This window comes from Emys orbicularis, chromosome 1 (assembly GCF_028017835.1).
Source record: "Emys orbicularis isolate rEmyOrb1 chromosome 1, rEmyOrb1.hap1, whole genome shotgun sequence".
Lineage (NCBI taxonomy): Eukaryota > Metazoa > Chordata > Testudines > Emydidae > Emys > Emys orbicularis.
The window spans coordinates 247,680,891-247,707,040 of record NC_088683.1 but is presented as its reverse complement, the minus strand read 5'-3'; the positions used below and the strand labels follow the sequence as shown (position 1 = coordinate 247,707,040).

The window sequence follows — 26,150 nt, the reverse complement described above, 5'->3', positions numbered from 1 at the left end:
TCTGTTTGGCTTTCTAGAAATGCAGCTATATGTAGCACCTGATAACTGAAGTTATGAATCTGGAAGAGAATCTGAAGGCATCTGAAACATATAGCTGCTAGAATTGTTTTAGTGAATATGGAATTTACCCTCCTCTTTAGAGGTAAAGAGGTGGGTAAGTCCCTTGCACTGAGCCATGTTGAACCTGCGGCTAAAGCTTTCAAGGGTCCTGGTTATTGGCTCAAAGTAATTCTCAGAGATTTCCATCTTCATTGTGGGGCAAGGATAGGTTGCTTGGAAAATACCTTTACTGAGAACACCTCTGGCTTCTTTTCAATCTATATCTAGTTTGGGATTCTTCAAACAAATGCAAACTTGCCTTCTGAAATTTGTAAGATTTCATTTGAATATTAAAAGCTGAGAATGTAATCTCAGCAGGAATTCCCATTCAACCTTAACATCTCTCCCCTTCTATCTCTACTTCTTTGTGGGAAAATTGGAGGATGAGGAAGAATAGAAAGATTTTTTGTGATTTTTGGATTCTTCTTTATTTAGGTTCAGGGAAAGAGAAGTCTAGACCCTCTAACACAGAGGTGGGCAAACTACGGCCCGCGGGACCGTGCTGCCTGGCCCCAAGCTCCTGGCCCAGGAGGCTAGCCCCAAACACCTCCCCTGCTGTTCCTCTCCCCTGCAAGCCTCAGCTCGCTTGCTCCGCTCTGGGCGTCGGGGCTGTGAGCTCCTGGGGCAGCGCAGCTGCAGAGCACAGCCTGACCCAGGCTCTGTGCTGAGTGGCGGCGGCGGTGTGGCCCAGCTCCAGCCAGGCGGCACAGCTGTAGCGCTGCCAGTCACCGGTGTTCCAGGGAGTGCGGTAAGGGGGCAGGGGTGGTTGGATAGAGGGCAGGGGAGTTCGGGGTGGTGGTCAGGGGTGTGGATAGGGGTCGGGGCGATGACAGGGGGTTGAATGGGGGCAGGGGTTCCGGGGGGGCAGTCAGGAAGGAGGGGGGGTTGGATGGAGCAGCAGGGGGCAGTCAGGAGACAGGGAGAAGGGGTGGTTGGATGGGCAGGGGTCCCAGGGGGGCTGTCAGGGAATGGGGGGGTTGGATGAGGCAGGAATCCCAGGGGGGGAGTAGATAGGAGGTGGGGGCTAGGCCACAACCCCCTCCCATAACCGGCCCTCCATATAATTTACAAAACCTGATGCAGCCCTTGGGCCAAAAAGTTTGCCCACTCCTGCTCTAACAGGTCTGCCCTGGTTCTAGACAGAGCCTTTATGAATTCTGAGGCTGTCTACAAACTTTTTCCCCATAATCACCTTTGACAGCTGCTGAAAGCCAGTCTAAAGGAAAGCTTCCTATGAAAAAGAGACCTAAGCAAAGGAGACTACTCTGACTTCAGTGACACGTGCAATACCCAGTTTGCCCTAAATGGAAAGGTTATCCTTTCATAATTTTGGTCACTTCTCATCTATTATTAACAGCACAGCTTTGGACTCTTGCCACAGCTTCACGGAAAGCAAGATAGTGGACAAGACCAAAGCACTAAAAAAGTGTGCTCCCTGCTTTGCACTCAGACATACATAATGGTTGATCTGAGCAATATGGATGAGTTACTTTTCTGACCAAGGTAACTGAGCGAGAAACTGAGATCAGTTGTGTCACTCTACCAGGGGAAATACAGCAGAAATTAAGGAAGAGATATCACTGCACTATCAGAGACTGAGATTCTTAATCTTCAAGTTTTAATTAATGTAACAAGTACAAGGATTTTTATAAGGTATATTTTTGGACCAATCTTTGCAGTGCATCAGCCTCTTTTCAACTGGTTTTCAAAGCTCCACAAATTGAAATACTGAGAGCAGGTCATTATCCAGTCACGTCACCCAGAATGAACTGTACCAAAGTTATGGAGCAGGTCCTCAAGGAATCCATTTTGGAGCACTTGGAGGAGAGGAAGGTGATCAGGAACAGTCAATATGGATTCACCAAGGGCAAGTCATGCCTGACCAACCTGATTGCCTTCTATGATGAGATAACTGGCTCTGTGGATATGGGAAAAGTGGTGGACGTGATATATCTTGATGTTAGCAAAGCTTTTGATATGGTCTCCCACAGTATTCTTTCCAGCAAGTTAAAGTATGGATTGGATTAATGGACTATAAGGTGGATAGAAAGTGGACTAGATTTTCGGGCTCAACGGGTAGTGATCAATGGCTCGATTTGGTTGGGATTGGTCCTGCTTTGAGCAGGGGGTTGGACTAGATGACCTCCTGAGGTCTCTTCCAACCCTAATCTTCTAAGATTCTATGATACAAGGCTTTAAATTATTGCATTATTTGACCTACCAGCATCCCTCATTCTAAGATAAAATAATTTACAAATAGAAAACAGATTGCATCAACTTAACATATTCAGTTTTGATCTACCTGTAGAACTGTTTTCTAGATTAAGTTTTTTAACCAACTCCAAAACAGATGTGAATTAAAGTCTATTACAAAGAGAGAAGAAAAATATTTTATATTACCCTGAGCATGTCTAAAATGTAAGTGATACTATAAAGCTCTTATGTATGAAAAACATGACAAATGCACATTTGGTTCTTTATTACAGCTATCTTATAAAATCACCTTGAAATCTGTGAAAATGGCTGCTTAAAGAAAAAAGAATGTAAAAGAATGACAATTATTTGGATGATCTTCCTGCTTGCTTATAATTATTTTCCCCATATCCTGTTAGAGATTAATAGAGTTCTTGCAGAAACAAGGGTCTGATCCGCTTCTCATTCCCTTAAATTACTCTTAAAACACATGCAGAAAGGACTCAGATATTCAATTTAAACATTAACAAGCAATTCCTTTTAAGTGCAGACAAAGCTGTTCTGTATTCTCTTCAGAGTAAAACCGCCTGCCAAATTTTAAAAGCATAGAGCTTACAAGCAAGATAGAACTACTTGCAGTGATAAACAGAAAACAAAACAAAAACTAAAGTTAGGCTTGTAGAATATTAACCTAGGAAGAAAACATTAGGCATAGGTTGAGATGTGGCAGATGCTTTTCAACAGAAGTGAGGCAAGACCATTCCACAGATACATTTTGCCACAGAATGAAGATTTCAGTACCGTTTGAAGACTTTCATAGTCTGTTAATCATGATTCAACAACCTCAATGAATATACTAGCAGACTGCTTTTACAAGATGAATTGTAAATTTAGTGCTTATGAGAAAGACCGTGTTGAAAGAAAATGAAAAGAAAGTCCTCTAGTCACATACTGTTAGAGCTATGGCAGCAGTCAATAAATCTCGTCCCTCTTCTAGAGGGATCACCCTCTACAAGTGAGAGGTTAATTTAGTATCTCTTTTCTGTTTAATCAGTGGCAATCCAACATGGTCTACATGGACCCCCAGTGACGTAGCAATGCAGTGCTTAAGAGCTGGTTATCTGGGGGGGAATTCTAAATTGGTGAAACAAGCATACTGGATACAATTAGGTTTTTAAAACCAAACTCACCAAGTGTATCTCAACTGGTAAAATACATGAAATTTCACACTTAAAAACATCAGGTTTTGCATTTGATACAACAGGTCAGAGCCATCTACTTGCTTGCCTGAGTCCAACCTGGGACAGTCTGGTGGGCAGTATTATGAAGCCAGCTATGGTGGTGTGAGACTAGACTGATACGGGAGGGAGTAGCTACCATATGGAAAAATGACACCAGAGAGGCTGACACTAGATTCCTGGCCAGGAAGAATTGGTTCTCTTTACTAGGACAGTCTTATTGAACTCCTGCAAGGCATCACTAGGCATGATAGACTGGGCCTGTTCTGGAAGCTGGGAAGAGGCATCTCAGTGCATGCCATAGGCACAGGGGGCTGAGACTCATATAAGAAGCTGGGACATGTTTAGTACATGCCAAAGGTACAGTGATGAGAGGAGGGAAAGGAGAACACCCATTGAGATGAAGGGAGCAGTTCAGCTTCTCAGAGACAGTATTTCAAGGTGTAATAATCTCCATGGGGTATTTTCACAGGCATGTTCTCATCTGAATGAGATGAATGGGCCAGTTTACACCTTTGCAAGCCTCCTATGCTGCAGAGGTGTGTGCAGAGCCCCTTCTCACTCCATCTCCCCAATATGGGATGGAGACTCTGGGGCTACCCTCCTCCTCCCCTTTTACCTCCAGCTCATACATGTGCTACTTACAACCCAAGACTACCACTTTTTCTCCTCCTCAAGACTTTTCCAGCCCTACAGGAGCGTGAAGGGGACAACCAAACAAGACCTAGTTACCTCTAACAAAATCTACTATTTTCCACATTGTGTTCAACATGGTCCTACTAAAATTTTAACAAATCTATCATAATAGCAGACCATTGTTTTCTGACTAAATGTATAACTGCAGCAAAGCATTTCAACTTTCTACAGCAGGTAAAATATATTTAACATATTTGTATTTTTAAAAAGTGAAGAAAACATTTAACGAACCAAAGTCTGACACACATGCTCCTATTACAACTTTTAATTGAGAAATTTCCATATTCGGTTAAAAAAGCCCACATCATTTGGCACTAATTCTACAGAGCTGCACATGCCCTTTGCAGATCATAAACTTGAACAATTTTGGCAGTGTTACAGATCTCTATTAACTGACTTGTTTCAAAGTGAGAGAGTTCTGGAAGGATAGATTTATATAAAAACCAACTGAAGCATAATGAAGAGCAAACTTACTAGAACAAACATTTAAGACATCAGTTTTAATGCTAAAACGCTGATATTTTATATTAAAATTCATATTTTTATGAAAAATAGATATTCATGTACTTCCGAAATTTAAAAAAATTTGGAAGTTCACATAACTCATTTAATTTCCTTCAGATGTGCTTACAGAAGATCATTTTAAAAGCAAGATTTTTCTACAAAGTAAAGGAGTAGAAGCCATTAACATTATGATAAAAAGCTGCATAAAAATAAAAATAAAACTTCAACTCTTAAAAGAATGCTGTGTATTTACTACAAATCAAAACTTCTTCAGGAATTTCCCCATACATTTACTTTATTCTTATTCAGTTACTAAGACCATATAATCAAACCTGTGTTATAGAAAAAAGTTATCTACATGAGCAGTCTTTAAACTTACTGAATTTAGAAGTTCTTGTACTGCATTATTTATATGAATGATATTCAATCAAATTTTGTGGTTATAGCGGAGAAGTGACTAACATGGCACTTTTGTACTGTACATTTTTGCTTAAACAACATAATAAGCAAATAACTACAGTTCGTTTTCTGACCATGACCACATATTGACATTTAAAAATCATGAAAGTTCCCAAACCAAAGTACTGAAACACAGACAAACCTAAGATGGTTGGTTAGCGTCTCTTACAAGTTCTTTTTGCAACAATGTGTTAATACAAATTTGGCATGTTAGCTATAGTCTGTTATTCATTGCACTGACAAAGGCCATTAATTAATACTTGTAAAATAAAGCACTTTCATATAGCTTTAATGTTTAGCAACGTATTTACTATAAAAGGGAGAAGGATACTTCCATGTGCATAGGGTATTCCTGGACAACCACTTTGACAAAACTATATACATGACTCCCTTTCCCTCCACAGGTTAACAAGTAACTCAGGATCAGCATAAAATTCCAGCTTGGACAGGCAAAACTTCCACTATTTTCCCTATACTCTTCTACATCCCCCCCACACTGTGCCATTACTCTTTCCTACTTACTGTTCATGGAAATCCAGCATCGGTGGTTCAAACCGGATAGGTCTGCAATTCCCCCGATACAGAGATACACTGAGGAACAAGAAGGAAGAATAATTAATTTCCAATTGAAATTGAACTTTGCTTGCTGACCCCAAAATATTTTACTTCTCTTTGAATGAAATAGATGTGATTGAATTGGAGCTGCTCTGTAATTTATGAATACTGTATGCTAACCAGGTCATTGCTTTAGTGTACAACTATATTGGTTTAGTTTAAAAGGGATCTGTAAGAAAAGCAAGCAGGAAGGGGGGAAATGGCTCAAAATAAGCCACTTCTCAACAAAAAACAGGAAAAGGCTTGGGAACCAGAATATCCAGAGAACTGTGGCAGGTTTTAAAGAAAGAATCCTCTCAAGGGAAGAGGGGAGTTGTTCTGAGGAACTACACAGAGACTGACAGTTTCTGGGGGTGTCTGAAGAAGTTAGCACTGACTAGATAAGGAATGGAATGCTGAACCATACTATACTCTTCAGCCACTAGGTGGCATTGTGTACAACACACAGTAGAACCTCAGGTTTCAGGAATGGAGGTATTCGTAACTCTAAATGTTTGTAACTCTAAACAAAACATTATAGCTGTTCTTCAAAAGTTTACAACTGAACCTAATACAGCTTTGAAACTTTACTATGCAGAAGAAAAATGCTGCTTTTAACCATCTTAATTTAAATGAAACAAGCACAGAAAGTTTCCTTATCTTTTTAAAAAAAAAATTTACACTTTCCCTTTTTTTTTTTAAGCAGTTTATGTTTAACAAAGTACTTTACTGTACAGTATTTTCTTGTTTTGGGGCAAAGGGGGGGGGGTGTCTCTGCTACCTGATGGCATACTTCCGGTTCCAAATTAGGTGTGTGGTTGACTAGTCAGTTAGTAACTCCGCTGTTCGTAACTCCGAGGTTCTACTGTATCTTAACTTCAGCTAATCTCAGCCCTACCTGGCAGTACTTTAAAGGATCTTATGGAAGACATCTCTGGTGCATCTCTCCGAGTGGAAGCTCTGTAGTCAGTCTCTATTTGATACAGAAGCCTGACTTGCTAGCAACAGCCCTGCAACCTACCATGTACAAAGAATAGGTGACAACGACCAGAGGATAGTAAGCCTTTAGGTAAGATAGGCATGCGTAAAGACTTGCTTTAAAATTATCTCTAAATGCTGTGTTTCTACTTTTAAACAATGCTTTGGTTTTAAGAAAGCTGTTTTGTCACAATACCCCTGATCACAGACTCACAAAGGGAAGTGCCACAGGTGCCAAACTCTGTCGCTCCTGCTGGGCAAGCACAGTTGATGCACAGGGTATGTCTACACTGCAATTAAACATTCAAGGCTGGCCTGTGGTCAAATGACTTGGGTTCCCTGGGCTTGCACAATGGGGCTGACTAACTGCAGTGCAGATGTACGGGCTTGGGCTGGAGCCTGGGCTCGGTGTCCCAGAATCCAGGCTCCAGCCTCAACCTGAATGTCTACACCACAATTAGACAGCCCCATAGTGCGAGCCCGAGTCAGCGTACATGGGCCAGCCAAGAGTGTTTAACTGCAGTGTAGACATACCCCCAGGATACTGTAACACAGGGCCTGGTCTATGAATGGGAAAATTCTGTATTTGTATCCTGTGATAGGTAAAGGCCCCTGACATCTGAGGGACTGCAATTAGAGAGACCAGAAAAGGGACAGTAGTGCAACTAGCCCTGTAATTGTGACAATGGGATTTGAAAAGAAATTGTGCACATAATGCGAACCTAAGTCTCTCCCATTGTACTTCAAAGAAAAGCTAAATATTGATCAAATTTAAGGGCATATGTCCACATTCCAACCACAGTGTAGTTGGGGAACCAATTACAAAATTAAAATACCAGACAGAATCTTAACTGTATTTTAGAACCAGATTAAAGCCTTGACCATGACCAATTCAGTAATGTGTTTGCAAAACCAATGAAGTCTTAGCAATATGAGCCCTCAGCAAAGATCTAACAGCTCAGTGCTGACGTGAGAAGTGGCCATGTGAGAAAATTAGCGAGACTCTACTATGTAACTAAGCCACTTACCCATGGTCATGACTGACAGAGTGGCTGTGCACATTCATAGCTGCTTTAGAATTCAGCCATTAAGAAGTTAAAAAACTGCATTATGGCATTTCTGTAAGTTTTATGCTAACCCACACAATATAGTTTCAAAATATAGTTATTTGTGAAAGGTGGGCACTATCTCAATGCAAATTCCTCAACATCGAAATATAAAACCTTCTTTGGACCCATATACTTTTCTCTATTTACTGCTTCCACTCCAACTGTGCTATTTTACACTGTATAACAAATTTGCTCCAAAGGAGACAAGCTTGCGCCTTTCTGCAACTACTCTCCTATGTGGATTTTTAAATAGTTTTGAATGGTACTCTAAAGCAATATTTTTGGTATACTATGGTTTGGAACTAATGGCACACTTAGGGATAACTCAATACCTGGTCAGGAGGTCATGGCTGGGGACGGGGACGGAGCAGAATGTTCCTCTGCGCCCCCTTGGTTTGGGGATCTCTGGGTTACACTTTGCTCACTTTTTGAAGGTTTTCTTCACAACAATAATGGCTAGAGACTTTTAAATAAAAAGACAAAATTTTGGAGAACAAGATGGTAGAAACCACAAAAAGTAACGTGGGCACATTCTGTGATACTCTGCCTAATTTGAGTCCTAGGCCTGGTCTACACTATGAGTTTAATTCGAATTTAGCAGCGTTAAATCGAATTAACCCTGCACCCGTCCACATAAAGCCATTTATTTCGAAATAAAGGGCTCTTAAAATCGATTTCTGTACTCCTCCCCGACGAGCGGAGTAGCGCCAAAATCGATATTGTGTCATTTCGAATTAGGGTTAGTGTGGCCGCAATTCGATGGTATTGGCCTCCGGGAGCTATCCCACAGTGCACCATTGTGACCGCTCTGGACAGCAATCTGAACTCGGATGCACTGGCCAGGTAGACAGGAAAAGCCCCGCGAACATTTGAATTTCATTCCCTGTTTGCCCAGCACAGGAGAGCATAGGTGACCACAGATAACCAGGCAGGCCAATAATCGAAAAAGAGCACCAGCATGGACCGTACGGATACTTTTGCTCACTTTTTGAAGGTTTTAACGATCTGATCGCTATATGGGGAGAGGATTCAGTGCTAGCAGAACTTCGTTTGAAAAGATGAAATGCCAAAACTTTTGAAAAAATCTCCAAGGGCATGATAGAGAGAGGCCACAATAGGGACTCAGAGCAGTGCCGCGTGAAAGTCAAGGAGCTCAGACAAGCCTATCAGAAAACAAAGGAGGCAAACAGTCGCTCTGGGTCAGAGCCGCAGACATGCCGCTTCTACGCTGAGCTGCATGCAATTCTAGGGGGGGCCGCCACCACTACCCCACCTCTGACCGTGGATTCCGAGGCGGGGGTAATCTCATCAGCCACACCTGAGGATTCTGCGGACGGGGAAGAGGAAGAGGAGGAGGAGGAGGACAAGCTTGCAGAGAGCACACAGCACTCCGTTCTCCCCAACAGCCAGGATCTTTTTCTCAGCCTGACTGAAGTACCCTCCCAAGCCAGTACCCAAGACCACAACCCCATGGAAGGGACCTCAGGTGAGTTTACCTTTTAAAATATAAAACATGGTTTAAAAGCAAGCGTTTTTTAATGATTAATTTGCCCTGAGGACTTGGGATGCATTCGCGGCCAGTACAGCTACTGGAAAAGTCTGTTAACGTGTCTGGGGATGGAGCGGAAATCCTCCAGGGACATCTCCATGAAGCTCTCCTGGAGGTACTCCAAAAGCCTTTGCAGAAGGTTTCTGGGCACTGCAGCCTTATTCCGTCCTCCATGGTAGGACACTTGACCACGCCATGCTAGTAGCAAGTAATCTGGTATCATTGCATGACAAAGCCTGGCAGCGTATGGTCCCGGTGTTTGCTGGCATTCAAGCAACATCCGTTCTTTATCTCGCTGTGTAATCCTCAGGAGAGTGATATCGCTCATGGTAACCTGGTTGAAATACGGGAATTTAATTAAGGGGACAGAGGTGGTCGTTCCTACTGGGCTGTTTGCCTGTGGCTGAAAAGAAATCCTTCCCTGCAGTTAGCCAAGCGCGGGGGTGGGGGAGGGGGGAATTGGCACTGAGCTTTTCGCCTTTGGCTAGCAGGGATCTTCCCTGATACCAGCCACGCGGTCGGGGGAGGGGTACAGCGATCATCCCAGATAACACTGGTCTACAATTTTTGAGAAGTCGTCTGCTTCAGAGATAAAATGTGCTATTTATTATGTATTTTGATGTGCTGAATTCAAATATGACAATTAAAGCAACTGATTGGCTACTGTTTCTAAGATATTTAAGTTTTTACATTTTATGTCTATATATATTGTGTAGATAGTAGAGTTTTAATCATAAATTGTAAACCTAGGTCTTTTCATGTGTTTATGGTTGCTTTACATGATAATATTTCACCTGTCCTGTTTATGTAACACTTTAAAAATCAGCAAAAGGGTTATATAAATAAAATTTATTATGAAACAAAAGGCAAAAAACTATTATGTACATAGTTTAGTCCTATTCAGTGTCTACTCGGCGCTTCTTGGCTTGTCTCTTGTATTCATTAAATGGAGCATCTCTTGTCACTGTCCAGCAATAGTCTGCAAGCATTGATGGGCTCCATTTGCCCTGATAGCGTTTCTCCATTGTTGCAATGTCCTGGTGAAATCGCTCACCGTGCTCGTCGCTCACTGCTCCGCAGTTCGGTGGAAAAAAATCTAGATGAGAGTGCAAAAAATGTATCTTTAGTGACATGTTGCAACCAAGGCTTTTGTATGCCTTGAGGAGGTTTTCCACCAACAACCTGTAGTTGTCTGCCTTTTTGTTTCCGAGAAAATTTATTGCCACTAACTGGAAGGATTTCCATGCCGTCTTTTCCTTGCCACGCAGTGCATGGTCAAATGCATCATCTCGAAGAAGTTCACGAATCTGAGGACCAACAAAGACACCTTCCTTTATCTTAGCTTCACTTAACCTTGGAAATTTTCCACGGAGGTACTTGAAAGCTGCTTGTGTTTTGTCAATGGCCTTGACAAAGTTCTTCATCAGACCCAGCTTGATGTGTAAGGGTGGTAACAAAATCTTCCTTGATTCAACAAGTGGTGGATGCTGAACACTTTTCCTCCCAGGCTCCAATGACTGTCGGAGTGGCCAATCTTTCTTGATGTAGTGGGAATCTCTTGCACGACTATCCCATTCGCAGAGAAAACAGCAGTACTTTGTGTATCCAGTCTGCAGACCAAGCAAAAGAGCAACAACCTTCAAATCGCCACAAAGCTGCCACTGATGTTGGTCATAGTTTACGCACCTCAAAAGTTGTTTCATGTTGTCATAGGTTTCCTTCATATGGACTGCATGACCAACTGGAATTGATGGCAAAACATTGCCATTATGCAGTAAAACAGCTTTAAGACTCGTCTTCGATGAATCAATGAACAGTCTCCACTCATCTGGATCGTGAACGATGTTGAGGGCTGCCATCACACCATCGATGTTGTTGCAGGCTACAAGATCACCTTCCATGAAGAAGAATGGGACAAGATCCTTTTGACGGTCACGGAACATGGAAAACCTAACATCACCTGCCAGGAGATTCCACTGCTGTAGTCTGGAGCCCAACAGCTCTGCCTTACTCTTGGGTAGTTCCAAATCCCTGACAAGGTCATTCAGTTCACCTTGTGTTATGAGGTGTGGTTCAGAGGAGGAGGATGGGAGAAAATGTGGGTCCTGTGACATTGATGGTTCAGGACCAGAAGTTTCATCCTCTTCCTCTTCCTCGTCTGACTCAAGTGAGAATGATTCTGGTGCATCAGGAACCGGCAGTCCTTCTCCGTGGGGTACTGGGCGTATAGCTGATGGAATGTTTGGATAATGCACAGTCCACTTTTTCTTCTTTGACACACCTTTCCCAACTGGAGGCACCATGCAGAAGTAACAATTGCTGGTATGATCTGTTGGCTCTCTCCAAATCATTGGCACTGCAAAAGGCATAGATTTCCTTTTCCTGTTCAACCACTGGCGAAGATTTGTTGCACAAGTGTTGCAGCATATGTGTGGGGCCCACCTCTTGTCCTGATCTCCAATTTTGCAGCCAAAATAAAGGTGATAGGCTTTCTTAACCATAGTGGTTATACTGCGCTTTTGTGATGCAAAAGTCACTTCACCACAAACATAGCAGAAGTTATCTGCACTCTTCACACAAGTACAAGGCATCTCTGCTCACTTTGGCTAAACAGAAATGTGTCCCTTTGCAAAATCAAACACTGACAAATAAGAGAGCACGACACTGTATGATTTCTAGAGCTGATATAGGGCAATTTGTTCAGCAGAGTGATGTAAGCTTCCTTATGCTTGCATCATCCATGACTTCTAGGAATAACATGATGCAATTCATATCATGTATGACGCAATACCAGCTTCAGATTGCATCATTCATTGTTTTGCCTAAAAAGCAAGTACTGTCCAAACCCAGTCATAGATTCATTCATAGATCCAGTCAAAGATGTATTTTAGTCATTTCTGGTTTAAATTGAGATCCCTTCCCTTTATAACTCACTTATCCTCCGCCATTCCCAAGTCAAGGGTCGTATATACTGACCCAATAGCATATCTTGAAAACTAGAGCCAATCAACAATTTTAAGCATCATTTTCGTTCTCAGTGACCCAGAATTAGTAAAGTTTGACTACATTTATTTCAGAAGCATTTTGGCTGTAGAGCAGTGTAATTCATGGCGGGTGGGGGGGGGGGGTTAGTTTGGTTTCTGCAGGGATCTTCCCTGATACCAGCCATGCGGTGGGGGGAGGGATAAAGCGATCATCCCAGAGAATTGGATGGGGGGGGGGGGGTTAGTTTATTTTCTGCTGCTGAAGGTTAACAGGAAAACCGCAGCAGTCAACGGGCTTTGCTTGGTATGTGGGAAAGGAGGGCGCAGAAGCCGAAAGACAATGGTTTACCATGGCCGCATGCAAGCCGAATTCTGTTGCCCGGACCTGCGTCTGTGATCTCTAACACCAAAGCCACAGGCACTCAATATTAAAGATGGAAAATGCGACCTTGTACTGAAATCACATGTGCTATGTAATGTGAATAGTGTTTTTCACCGTGAAAGAGTATAAGCATTGTTCTGTAAAATGTATCTTTTTAAAAACTTCTCTCCTTTTTTCCATCCCTCCAGCAGCTGCAAATTTTTCAAGCCTCCCTCCTCCGTCCCGAAGGTTATCTCAGATAAGGCGGCGGAGAAAGAGGACGCGAGACGAGATGTTCTCGGAAATAATGGAATGCACCCTCAATGAAAGAGCTCATTTGAATGAGTGGAAGGACACGGTATCTACGTACAGGAAAGATGCCAGTGAACGTGAGGTCATGAGGGACGCTCGAGATGAGAGGTGGCAGGCTGCAACGCTGGGGCTGCTGCGTGATCAAACAGACATGCTCCGGCGTCTGGTGGAGCTTCAGGAACGGCAGCAGGATAACAGTGCTGCTGCAGCCGCTGTATAACCTCCCTCCCCCCTCCCCATGTTCCATAGCCTCCTCACCTAGACATGTAAGAACGCGGGGGGGGGGGGGGGGAAGGGAAGAGGCTCCGTGCACCCTCCCACTCCACCCCAGTGGACAGCCCAACCAAAAGGCTGTCATTATATTGAATTTTTTCAGTGGCCTTTTACTTCCCTCCTATCCTCCTCCCAAACCTCATCCGGGTTACCTTGTCGGTTCTCTCCCTATGTTTATAATCAATTAATAAAGAATACAAGATTTTTAAATGATAGTGACTTTATTTCGTTTAAAAGCAAGCTGTGATTTAAGGGGGGAGGGTGGTTTGCTTACAGGGAATGAGTCAATCAAGGGGGCGGGTTTTCAACATACAGAACTTTCACACCGTAGCCTGGCCAGTCATGAAACTGGTTTTCAAAGCTTCTCTGATGTGCAGCGCTTCCTGGTGTGATCTTCTAATCGCCCTGGTGTCTGGCTGCGCATAATCAGCAGCCAGGCGATTTGCCTCAGCCTCCCACCCCGCCATAAAGGTCTCCCCCTTATTCTCACAGAGATTGTTATTGCTGCTTGCTGTGTGCTCCACAATGGGGATATTGGTTTGGCTGAGGTCTGACCGAGTCAGTAACGAGTGCCAGCGACCTTTTAAACGGCCAAATTCACATTCTACCACCATTCTGCACTTGCTCAGCCTGTAGTTGAACAGCTCCTGACTCCTGTCCAGGCTGCCTGTGTATGGCTTCATGAGCCATGGCATTAAGGGGTAGGCTGGGTCCCCAAGGATAACTATAGGCATTTCAACATCCCCAACGGTTATTTTCTGGTCCGGGAAGTAAGTCCCTTGCTGCAGACGTTTAAACAGAGTAGTGTTCCTGAAGACGCAAGCGTCATGAACCCTTCCCGGCCAGCCCACGTTGATGTTGGTGAAACGTCCCTTGTGATCCACAAGTGCTTGCAGCACCATTGAAAAGTACCCCTTGCGGTTTATGTACTGGGTACCCTGGTGCTCCGGTGCCAAGATAGGGATATGGGTTCCATCTATCGCCCCACCACAGTTAGGGAATCCCATTGCAGCAAAGCCATCCACTATGACCTGCACATTTCCCAGAGTCACTACCTTTCGTAGCAGCAGCTCAATGATTGCTTTGGCTACTTGCATCATAGCAGCCCCCACAGTAGATTTGCCCACTCCAAATTGATTCCCAACTGACCGGTAGCTGTCTGGCGTTGCAAGCTTCCACAGGGCTATCGCCACTCGCTTCTCAACTGTGAGGGCTGCTCTCATCCTGGTATTCTGGCGCTTCAGGGCAGGGGAAAGCAAGTCACAAAGTTCCATGAAAGTGCCCTTACGCATGCGAAAGTTTCGCAGCCACTGGGAATCGTCCCACACCTGCAACACTATGCGATCCCACAAGTCTGTGCTTGTTTCCCGGGCCCAGAATCGGCGTTCCACGGCTATAACCTGCCCCATTAACAGCATGATCTCCAAAGCACCGGGGCCCGCGGTTTGATAGAATTCCATGTCCATGTCCTCATCACTCTCGCCGCCGCGCTGCCGTAGCCTACTCCTCGCCGCCTGGTTTTGCAGGTTCTGGTTCAGCATAAACTGCACGATAATGCGCGAGGTGTTTACAATGTTCATGACTGCTGTCTTGAGCTGAGCGGGCTCCATGCTTGCCGTGGTATGGCGTCTGCACTGTTCACCCAGGAAAAAGGCGCGAAACGGTTGTCTGCCGTTGCTTCCCTGGAGAGGGGGGAGGATGTACCCAGAACCACCCGCGACAATGTTTTTTGCCCCATCAGGCATTGGGATTTCAACCCAGAATTCCAATGGGCAGAGGAGACTGCGAGAACTATGGGATAGCTACCCACAGTGCAACGCTCCGGAAATCAACGCTAGCCCCGGTACATGGACGCACACCGCCGAATTAATGTGCTTAGTGTGGCCGCATACATTCGACTTTATACAATCTGTTTCCAAAATTCGAATTATATAAATTCGGATTAATCCCGTAGTGTAGACATACCCCAGCCCTCTATGCTGTTAGAGGAGCTTTAGACATTTTAAAATAATTTCCTTTTGCCAATTATCTTTTCTGAATCCTAATTTCCCCCATGTGTGAATTCTAAGGCATATGGAGTCAGAGCCCATTTTTCTTCAGTTCCAGAATGGTATAAACAAACAGGAATTAATGGAGAAAATTCATAGAAGAGTAACAAAGGTGACTAGGACCCTAAAGGGACAGATTTATGAGGAAAGAAATTATGGTAATACAGTTTGTTTAAACAAAGAAAAGTGAAAAGGGCATATAATGGTCAACATTTGTAGGGTTAAACTCCAATGATTTACCTCAGTATCTTAAACTATAACTAAGAATAATGAAATTAAGAGTATCAGGAAAAACGTCTAACCAGTAAAGTCCATGACTGTGGTATAATCTTTCAATAGAAGGAGTTGAAGTACTATTTCTTGTACAGTGTTTATAACTAGACTGAACAGGAGTCTAAGAAAATATACAACAGGGACCAAAATCTACATTGGCATGAAGAATGTACTACATGTCCCAGTAGATTTTCTCCCTCTCTAATTTTTTAGATGAAACAGGCTCTGAGACTGACTGGATCTACCTATCTATCCACCCAAATTATTTCTTACGCAACGGTAAGAGCCTTAAAGAAGCCAGCTGTTTAAGTATTTTATTAGAACTATATAGACATCATATTTATGCTGGAGTTTGCCCACCAAAACGAGGGATTTATTACTAGGGAGTCTATTTTAACTCTAAGGTAAAATGAAAGTTGAACTCAAAAGAAAGAGTGGCTTTAGAGATTCATTTAAAAGGAAATGTGACTGACCTCTGCAGATATTCACAATTCTCACAAGGTTAACAGCTATTAGGAAGGCCATCTTGCAAGGCAAGTATTTTAATACCCATAGTTTAAATTGTTGAATAGTAGAGTTTTCTGAGAACCTTCTAAAAAATGTCAGGATCAAAGAGTGCTTTTTTCGCCCCCCACAATTCTTGACTTTCTTACAACTGTTAAGAATATCAGAACTAGGGAGCAGACATTTATCCTGGGACACTCCACATTATTGTAGAATGCGACTTTTTCAGACTGCTATATTCTTGGACCCTGGCCCCCTGCCTGCATGGAAAAAACATTTCAAGGCTTCTGACAGTGGGAACAAGGATCACACTGTGGTTATATAGTCCCCCAAAAGTGACTAAAATGGTACTGAGGTTCCATGTTTATTTCTCTCAATGCCTTCAACAGCAAGTCAATTCAAAAGTATTTTTTAATTGCCAGCCCTGCAAGCAATTTGAGGTCTAAAAAATAAAAGTCAAGCTATTATTTTGGCTTAGGAGTGAACATTAATATAGATGCTGCAGCTGACACACAGTTAATTCTGTTGATGGTACAAACCAAAAAGTAGTTCAGCTAACTCTTCTTCCGCTTCTCAGCTCTGAAGTGTTTGCAGGAATAAAACGTAGGAGTTATTCGTCACTGAAGCAAACCTATGACTCTCATACATTCAGAAAACCAATTTGTTCAGAAGGTGCTTTTTCTATGTAGCCAATACATAAGTGGTGCCCAAACCTTTCCTGTCACGCCCCCTTTACCAGTAATGGAATCTGTCCACACGCCCCTTCCAGTACTGCACAGTTGGCTCAGCAGAGGAGCATGGGTGAAGGTGGAAGGTAATTATCACCACTGAAATTTGACCAGGACCTTTTCATGGGCTATTCCAGTGCACGTGTTATGGTCTTTGGACCCTATAAAACTGGGAGCTGGAGTAGGGCTACCTACCTGACTCAGATGAGATTGCTACCTACTGAGTCACTAATGTCTTTCTGCAGCACCTACATGTATTCCTTGAAGGTCTTCAACTAAGTACTGTCCCAGCCCTGCCCTGCTTAGCTTGTGAGATCTAATAAGCTTACAGCCCAAGGTGGGATGGCTACAGGCCAATTTAAACACAGTAGGCAAGTACCCAAACTTTTCTAAACCAGGTAAGTCTCTTCATCTTCCTTATTTTTAACTTGACATTTGTTATTTTTTTAAATATGAAAATGTAGAACTGGGCATCTTGAAAGATTATACATGCTAATCAGACTCTCCACTGAACAGGCAACATTAGCAGTTGCTATGCATGCATACTGCCATGTAAGGATCTTCTGGAACAGAAATTTGAGATATTTTACACTGATTTGATTCCATGCTAACACTTCTGAACTGCACCAAATGCAATATTTTGGCAACAACTTATTAATAATCATGCTTCAGTGGCATCTGAGGGGGTGAGGGATATCTCAATGGTTTGAGCATTGGCCTGCTAAACCCAGGGTTGAGTTCAATCCTGGAGGGGGCCAGTTCGGGATCTGGGGCAAAATCAGTACTTGGTCCTGCTAGTGAAGGCAGGGGGCTGGACTTGATGACCTTTCAGGGTCCCTTCCTGTTCTATGAGATAGGTATATCTCCATATATTTTTATTATTTATATTTTATCTAAAACACTATCTCACAAAGACCGCAACAAGAAAGTCTACTTCTAACTCAGTAATAAAATGAAATTTCGTTATTTATAAACCAATGTCAACCATATTGGGGTGTTTTTGAAAACCTAATATGCTAGAACATGAGATGAACAAAAATATCATGCTTACATTTACAATGAATTCTACTGTAATCATACTTAAGGGATTTAACAAAAAAAGTTTTTTACCACACTATTGAAATGATCAATTAAGTTTGGTTCTGTTTAGGAGCAGGGCCGGCTCCAGGCACCAGCTTGCCAAGCAGGTGCTTGGGGCGGCCGCTCCGGAGAGGGGCGGCAGGTCCAGCTATTCGGCGGCAATTCGGCGGACGGTGCCTCACTCCCGCTCGGAGCGAAGGACCTTCCGCCGAATTGCCGCCGCAGATCGCGATCATGGCTTTTTTTTTTTTGGCTGCTTGGGGTGGCCAAAACCCTGGAGCCGGCCCTGTTTAGGAGACAGATATACAACTGAGTCTTAACATCAGGGGTATTCAGCTGTATACAAGAAACTTCTCCAAGCAGACTAATTTGGGCATACAGATGCAAGGTGCAATTTAAGTCACTGTGACAATTTGGAGAATCTGCTTATGTAAAAATATATGAATTCAGACTGATGTTATGAAACTGCTGAATCATTTCATGCCGCAGTGTATGGCGTATCAGCTATGTTCTGTCAGACCTGTGTCACCCATTTCCCAGACCAGGGACAATGGAAAGTCATTACCCTTAACAACTATACTCTGACTACTAAACAGGTATGCTAAGGAGGGTTGCTTGAATTGGGAAACCAGTTCAACCAAGTTGGAGCAATCTCCGAACAGGACAACAAAAAACCAAAGTGTTGATGCTAACCTTTAAAATCATACAGACTGAGCAGGTCAGGGGAAACAAGAGAGACACAAGAAGCTTGGGCAGGAAAGGGGATCAGAGAGTCATGCTTTCACAGCAGAGGGGTCTTGTTTAACGGAGGGACCAGCCAAGGAAGAAGAAAGGAAGCCAGGTACAAAGGACAAAGAGAGACTGACTGACTGACTAGGTGCAGACGGCGGGATTCTGGACTCCACTGGGGACACTGACTTAGCCCAAAGAATCTCAAGAGTGCTGAGGAAATTGAGGTGGGGAAGTACAAGTAGGTGTTCTGTTTTGCCTATATCGGTGTATTTCTTCAGTACAGATGAGGATTTTAAGCATAAAACTTCTTAGTAGAATTTCATATTTTACATAGACTTTCTACTAACTACTGGAAAACTAAAGGAACAAGTACAAAACATCCAAGTTAGCAATTTAAGACCTCACTTTCTTCTCATTTTAAAGGATGAGTAAAATGTAAACTATACTATAGTTTACTGATTTAAATTTTTTAATTGTCGATTAAAAATTGATTTAAAAATCATTGTTATTCCACTCTGATCTGACAGGACAGCCAGAGCCCAAATTTTTGGTACGTCTATTTCACTGATCTACTTTTGATGCATGCACGGACGGAAGTGACAGATGGGAGAAATACTTGAATTTATGCAGTTTCTTACAGAACATAAGTGCCGAAATGTGACAATACATTCACAAATGCTGCAATACATCAATAAGAGATTTTTTTTCTTCTACTGATTTCAAAGCACAGGTAGAAGTAGTTACAAAAATGTGTGTCCTTTTAGGAGGTGTCTACACAAGGGAACAAGTTTAGTTATACACACTGTTGTAAATGGATTGTTTGCTTAGTCTCAAAGAATAGGCAAATAGTCCATAAGTAGTTTACTATAGGCATTAGATAATAATCAGCTGGTCTAACTGGCTAGATAACAGTTTTTCAATTCTTGGATTTCTGCCTGTAAAGTTAGGGATTCTATTTGCAAGGCCATATTGAGGACATTTAACTTCACTTTTAATTAAAAACAAGCTGGTGAGCACTAATTAGCAATATTTTAACATATTAGCATTGATTTTCCAATTTTATTGTAATTGCTGGACATGGCTAAAGAAATGGCTAGCTTCTAATTATATTTGTATATGGAGTGCCAACAATGTTCTCATGCATTATACAAAAAAATTACATAATCCCTGCCCCAAGGAGTTTACAGTCTAGTTCAGACAATATACTAGGTAACTCTACAAGCTTCAGTTTGCACACAAATCTTGCAGGGTTACCCTTATAAGGTCTCGCAGAAGGAATGTAAAGATTTGAAGGACAAGGTGATTATCTGGAACATGATGAGAGAGAAACTATTCTAACCATAAGGGACAGCACACAAGAAGGTGCAAAGAAAAACTGTGGGAGGCTATTGGAAGGTTTAAGGAGAGAGGGTTGAGTGGAACAGGGATAAACAGGTTATATATATCTATATATCTAGATATATAGATATAGTAGGAGAAGCCATCCAGGGCCTGGAAAGATTAGAACAGAAGACTTCATTTGTTGCAGATGACAATAAGAAAGCAGAAGAGGCATTCAAAGAGGGAGCACCAAGAAAGGTAGTCTAATATTTTATGTGGGAAGACAGACTAAAAATAAAGTTTCTTTAAAATACAGCCTGCTCTCCTGGACTCCTTTCCCCCTCATGTTATTCTCCCAGGGAATCCTGCCCATCAGTTCCCTGAGGGAGTCAAAGTCTGCTTTTCTGAAGTCCAGGGTCTGTATTCTGCTGCTCTCCTTTCTTCCTTGTGTCAGGATCCTGAACTCGACCATCTCATGGTCACTGCCTCCCAGGTTCCCATCCACTTTTCCTTCCCCTACTAATTCTTCCCTGTTTGTGAGCAGCAGGTCAAGAAGAGCTATGCCCCTAGTTGGTTCCTCCAGCACTTGCACCAGGAAATTGTCCTTGTTTCAGTTCACAAGGTAAATATCAAATGCGCATGCCTAACATCAAGTTTTAATTTAGTTTCACTTAGCCAACAAGTGAAACTCTATTTTGCTTCTAGTTCTTCTCTCTTACGATATTATCAAGACTGATGCTATGAATTAAGCTAGTATTTGAGTTTAGTTTAATCTTAAGTGATAATATAAGAACACTAGAATGGTCATACTGGGCCAGACCAATTGTCCATCTATCCCACTATCCTGTCTTCTGACAGTAGCCAATGCCAGATGCTTCAGAGGGAATGAACAGAACAGAGCAATAATAGAATAATCCATCCCCTGTTGTCCAATCCCAGCACCTCGCAGTCAGAGGTTTAGGGACACCCAGAGCATGGGGTTGTGTCCCTGACAATCTTGGCAAATAGCCTTGAGGAACCTATTCTCCATGCTCCTACCTTGTTGCCAGGGGATGTTTGGAAGGCCAAAACAAGAAAGGGATTCAAAAAAGATTTAGATAAGTTCATGGAAGACACGCCCATCAATGGCTATTAGTTAACATGGTCAGGGATGCAACCCCATGCTCTGGGTTTCCCTACCCTTTGATTGCCAGAAGCTGGGTGTGGATGACAGGGGATGGATCACTTGATGATTACCTGTTCTGTTCATCCCTCTGAAGAACCTGGCATTGGCCACTGTCGGAAGACAGGATACTGGGCTGACCCAGTATAGCCATTCTTATGTTATTTCTTTTTTTAATTCAGTTATATTTTTGGCCTTCACAACAGCCTCTGGCATAAAGTTCTACAGGTTTACTGTGCATTGTGTGAAGTAGTATTTCCTTTTGTTTGTTTTAAACCTTCTGCCTATTAATTTCATTTGGTGACCCCTAATTCTTGTGTTATGAGTGAGGAGTAAATAACACTTCCTTATTCACTTTCTGCACACCATTATGTTATAGACCTCTATCGTACTCCCCCATCCTCATCTCTTTTCTAAGCTGAAAAGTCCTAGTCTTTTTAATCTCTTCTCACAGGGAAGCTGTTCCACATGCCTAATCATTTTTGTTGCCCTTCTCTGTACCTTTTCCAATTCTAATAATTTTTTAGATGGGGCAACAAGAATAGCATGCAGTATTCAAGGTGTGGGCATATCATTGATTTATATACTGGCATTATATTTATTGTCTTATCTATCCCTTTCCTAATGGTTCCTAACATTGTTAGCATTTTGACTACTGCGGCATATTGGGCAGATGTTTTCAGATAACTATACATGAGGACTCCACCATACCATTCAAGAAAGAGAACAGCTAATAGATAACCCATCATTTTGTACGTAAAGCTGGGATTATGTTTTCCAATGTGCATTACTTTGCATTTATCAACATTAAATTTCATCTGACATTTTATTCCCCCGTCATCCAGTTTTGTGAGATTCCTTTGTAACTCTTTGCAGTCTGCTTTGGACTTAACTATCTTGAGTAAATTTGTATTGTCTGCAAACTTTGCCACCTCACTGCTTACCCCTTTTTCCAGATCATTTATGAATATGCTGAACAGCCTTGGTCCCAGTGCAGATCCCTAGGGGGCATCACTGTTACATCCCTCCATTCTGAAAACTGACCATTTATTCCTACCCTTTATTTGCTGTCTTTTAACCAATTACTGTTCCATTAGAGGACTTTGCTTAAGAGCCTTTAATGAGGGACCTTGTCAAAGGCTTTCTGAAAGTCCAAGGACGCCATATCCACTGGATCACCCTTGTCTACATATTTGTTGACCCTCAAAGAATTCTAATAGATTGGTGAGATATGATTTCCCTTTACAAAAGCCATGTTGACACTTCCCCACCAAATCATGTTCATCTGTGTCTCGGATAATTCTGTTCTTTACTACAGTTTCAACCAATTTGCCTCATACTGAAGTTAGGCTTATCAGCCTGTAATTGCCAGGATTGTCTCTGGAGTCTTCTTTTAAAAACTGACATCACATCCTCCAGTCATCTGGTACAGCAGCTGATTCAAGTGATAAGTTATATACCACAGTTAGTAGTTCTGTAATTTCATATTTGAGTTCCTTCAGAACTCTTGGTGAATACATACCATCTGGTCCCAGTGACTTATTACTCTTTAATTCATCGATCTGTTCCAAAATCTCCTCTATTGACACCTCAATCTGGGACAGTTCCATTCTTTCTAGGTCACAAATCTGAGGATCAGGTGTGGGGATCTCCCTCACATCCTCTGCAGTGAAGACTGATGCAAAGAATTAATTTAGCTTCTCTGCAATGACCTTATCTTCCTTGAGTGCTCCTTTAGCACCTTCCCGCTACTGATGTATGAAATTTTTGTTTGCTGTTAAATGTCTTTTACTAGTTGCTCTTTAAATTCTTTTTTGGCCTGCTTAACTCTACTTTTAGGTTTGACTTGCCACAGTTGACACTCCTTCCTATTTTCCTCACTAGGATTTTATTTCCAATTTTTAAACTATGTCTTTTTGTCTCCAACGGCCTCCAGCACTCTGTTGTTTAGCCTATCCCCCCCAAAACTCTTCTGCCCACACCCACAAAGAGGCATTTTTTAATATTTGTTTACCCAAATATGAAATGTTTTCACACTACTCATGGGGTCTATATCACAAGCTTTTGATCAGTGTCAAATCAGAAAGCAGCAGAAAACTGATGGTAAGTGATGCACAAAGCAAGATAAATGTTTTGAAATAAAATGGGGAACATTACTTCTCATTTATTTGCTGAGATTTTCAAAATTGGATGCCTAAGGAGACTCCTAAGTCCATAACCAGGCACCTAAATAGATGGTCCAATGGGAGATGCCACATAGCTTGTTTGAAAAAAATCAGTTTACGCAGGTGCCTAAGTTTAGGCATACAACACTGAAAATCATCCAATCCTTAGAAGTCTAACTAGACGCTTGTAAGTTACATTTTAGATTTCAAATTAGTTTCACACTCTATATTACAACAACTATACAATTGTACTTATCACATTCTATTATATACTTACTTTGAAAGACTATATAATTCAGAATACTTAATAACCACCTCTTCCTTGTAACAAGTTCGGGCATATCCGCTTTCCTTCCATTCACGTCTCAAATTATGTCTCAGAGTGTAGTGTAGGCAGGTATTTTAGGTTTATACATGGGATTTTGTAAGTGTTCATAGAGAATGTATTAAGTCATTACTAAGAAATTTAACACATTTGCCACTCCAAATCTGCCCAAGTAACACTACAAATGCAGAGTGAGAGTCTCACCAAGCTTTCCACTTTTAAACCTTGGCATTCTATTCCCCAAAGCCTCTTCTCAACTTTAACTTAGACAAATACTATTTATTTTAATTCATTTGATGGCTTGGCTGCCCCAACTTCTTATAATTTCAGGAGATAGCCTACAAACAATTGCAAGCAGAGGTGTAATGTTTATTAAAAAGTAAAAATGATTCCTTATGATTCTTAAATTCTAGAAAACTGTGAGCATTAGGTTTTTGTTTTTTTGTTTTTTTTTTTAAACTTTCAAATCTTTTATAGCATAGTGCCGGAATTTTTGCCACCGTACTGTGAGCAACATCTTTCCAACATCTCATTAGTCATATCTCATTCAATAAGGATTGGTCTAGGAAAATAGATGCTTCACATTTATCTTAACTGCAACATATTATGTTTGCAACTTTCTGCCCACATTATGTGCGATGTTCTACACTTTCAACTAAGTGCCGCTGAGGTTTCATGCAAAACAAGTTATTTTCTCACTAAGTTCACTTTCAATAAAGGTTTGTCTCTTCCTGTTAACAGCCAACTCTAATCCTCATAATAAACACAAGTGGGTAACAACTTTGACATGTAAGAGAACTCACCCCATGTGGGTGACTGCAACAGCCTAAATCTTTAAAACCGAAAGGCTCCATACTTCAATAAGATATGATAATTAAGAGGGTTGCACACTTCGTTACTTCTGTAGGCTGAGCGCATTGCACACACCTGGGGCTACTTACGTCCCTCCACTCCCCCTTCAAATTCCCTGCGCGCCACCCTCCTATCCCATTTAATTTTAGGAATGCCTGCAACCACACACACACACCCCGCAGAAGCTGTGTCCCCCATTCCCCACTCTGTCCATTCAAGGGGCTTTGTATACCTCCCATTACCCTTTCCCCCATGCCAGGGGATAAGCCCCTCCATTTCCCCCTTCCCTTCCCTCATACCAGGGTCCTTCATTTTCCCCAATGGCAAGCCATAGGTGCTGTTATGCTGGAAGGTGTTCAGGCAGGGCGGTAGCTAGAGGCTGTGCCAGGAGGGCCCCCTCGCGGTTGTTGCTCCCTGAGGGCTCTGCCAGAACTAGGTCCCTCCAACAGGGCGGCTCTTACCGGCTCTGCGAGCAATCAAAAGGGGCTGGGAGCTGAGAAGAGGAGATGGGAGCGCAGCAGCTGAGCCCTCCATAGCACCAGCCAGAGTAGCAGCTACCCCGCACTGCCTGGCTTTGGCTTCCCACCTCAGACCTGGCCAGGGGGTGGGACTTTGGGGGCGGGGGGAATGTGTGGAGCTGCCCCCAGGACTGACCCACTCTGGTTAAGGCACTGCAGTTTGGAGGGACAACTCTCCCTGTGCTCCTCTCCATCTCTGCCCCTGGGTTTGGGGCTTCTGCTCCACAGGGCACCAGTGCTCGGGGACCCCCTGAAACTGGCTCACAGTCCCCCTGGGGGCCGCGGACCCCGAGTTGAGAACCACTGCTTGAATTTACAGAGGTGGAAAGCTACTTTCCTGTCTTTTTCCTTTTAAATTTAAATAGAGTATAAAAGGGTTTGATTTTTCTGCTCAGACTTCTCCATCTGATTTATGTAGAAGATACTACTTCGATAAACAGAATTCATTCAACTGCCCTTAGGGTCTTATTTCAGAATAGGGGCATCCTTCAGTCATGACCAAGGCCCTTTGTGTAAGTGATTACACAGATACATAAAACAAGTTATCATGCAATTGTCCTTTCTTAATATACCATACTTGTGCCCCAAATCCATTGTTTAAAAACCTCTAGTTATGGTCATGGGGAGGATCTTCAAAATGTGAATAAAAATTAATGAATCTAGGTTGCCTGGATTAGGATAAAAGGCTTTGTTTACACAGGTAAATTTTTTCAATATAACTTAAGGTGAAAAGCTTAACTAATATAAACCCCCATGCAGACCCTCTTAGTCTGGTATAAGAGTGACTTTGGTTTGACTTATGTTGCTTGGGAAGGTGTCTAGACAATCAAAAAAGCCACTTACAGGAGAATAAAAGCATCTACAGTGGTATAAGTGGCAAAACTTTTCCATTTAAACAAGGACTACATTTGTATAAACCTAGGTTAGGATTTTAACTGGACCACCTTAGCTAAACTGTAATTGCTTTTATAAGGTATAAAACTAAACTAGGTAACAATTTATCACCACACCTTAAATCCTAGTCCAAACTAAACTTGAATTTAAACCCATGTCAAGAGTGTCCACACAAAAGTGGCAATTGTTTAACTAAACTG

General features: G+C 42.3%; 1 protein-coding gene across 1 annotated transcript in view; it reads right to left on the bottom strand.

Moving 5' to 3' along the window:
* The window catches only part of TMEM131 (transmembrane protein 131), a 172,114-nt gene that overhangs the window by 73,710 nt on the left and 72,254 nt on the right, over positions 1-26,150 (bottom strand). Inside the window, exon 4 of the mRNA XM_065402904.1 lies at positions 5,712-5,780. Coding sequence (XP_065258976.1) covers positions 5,712-5,780 — 69 coding nt within the window. The remainder of the gene's footprint in view (positions 1-5,711; positions 5,781-26,150) is intronic.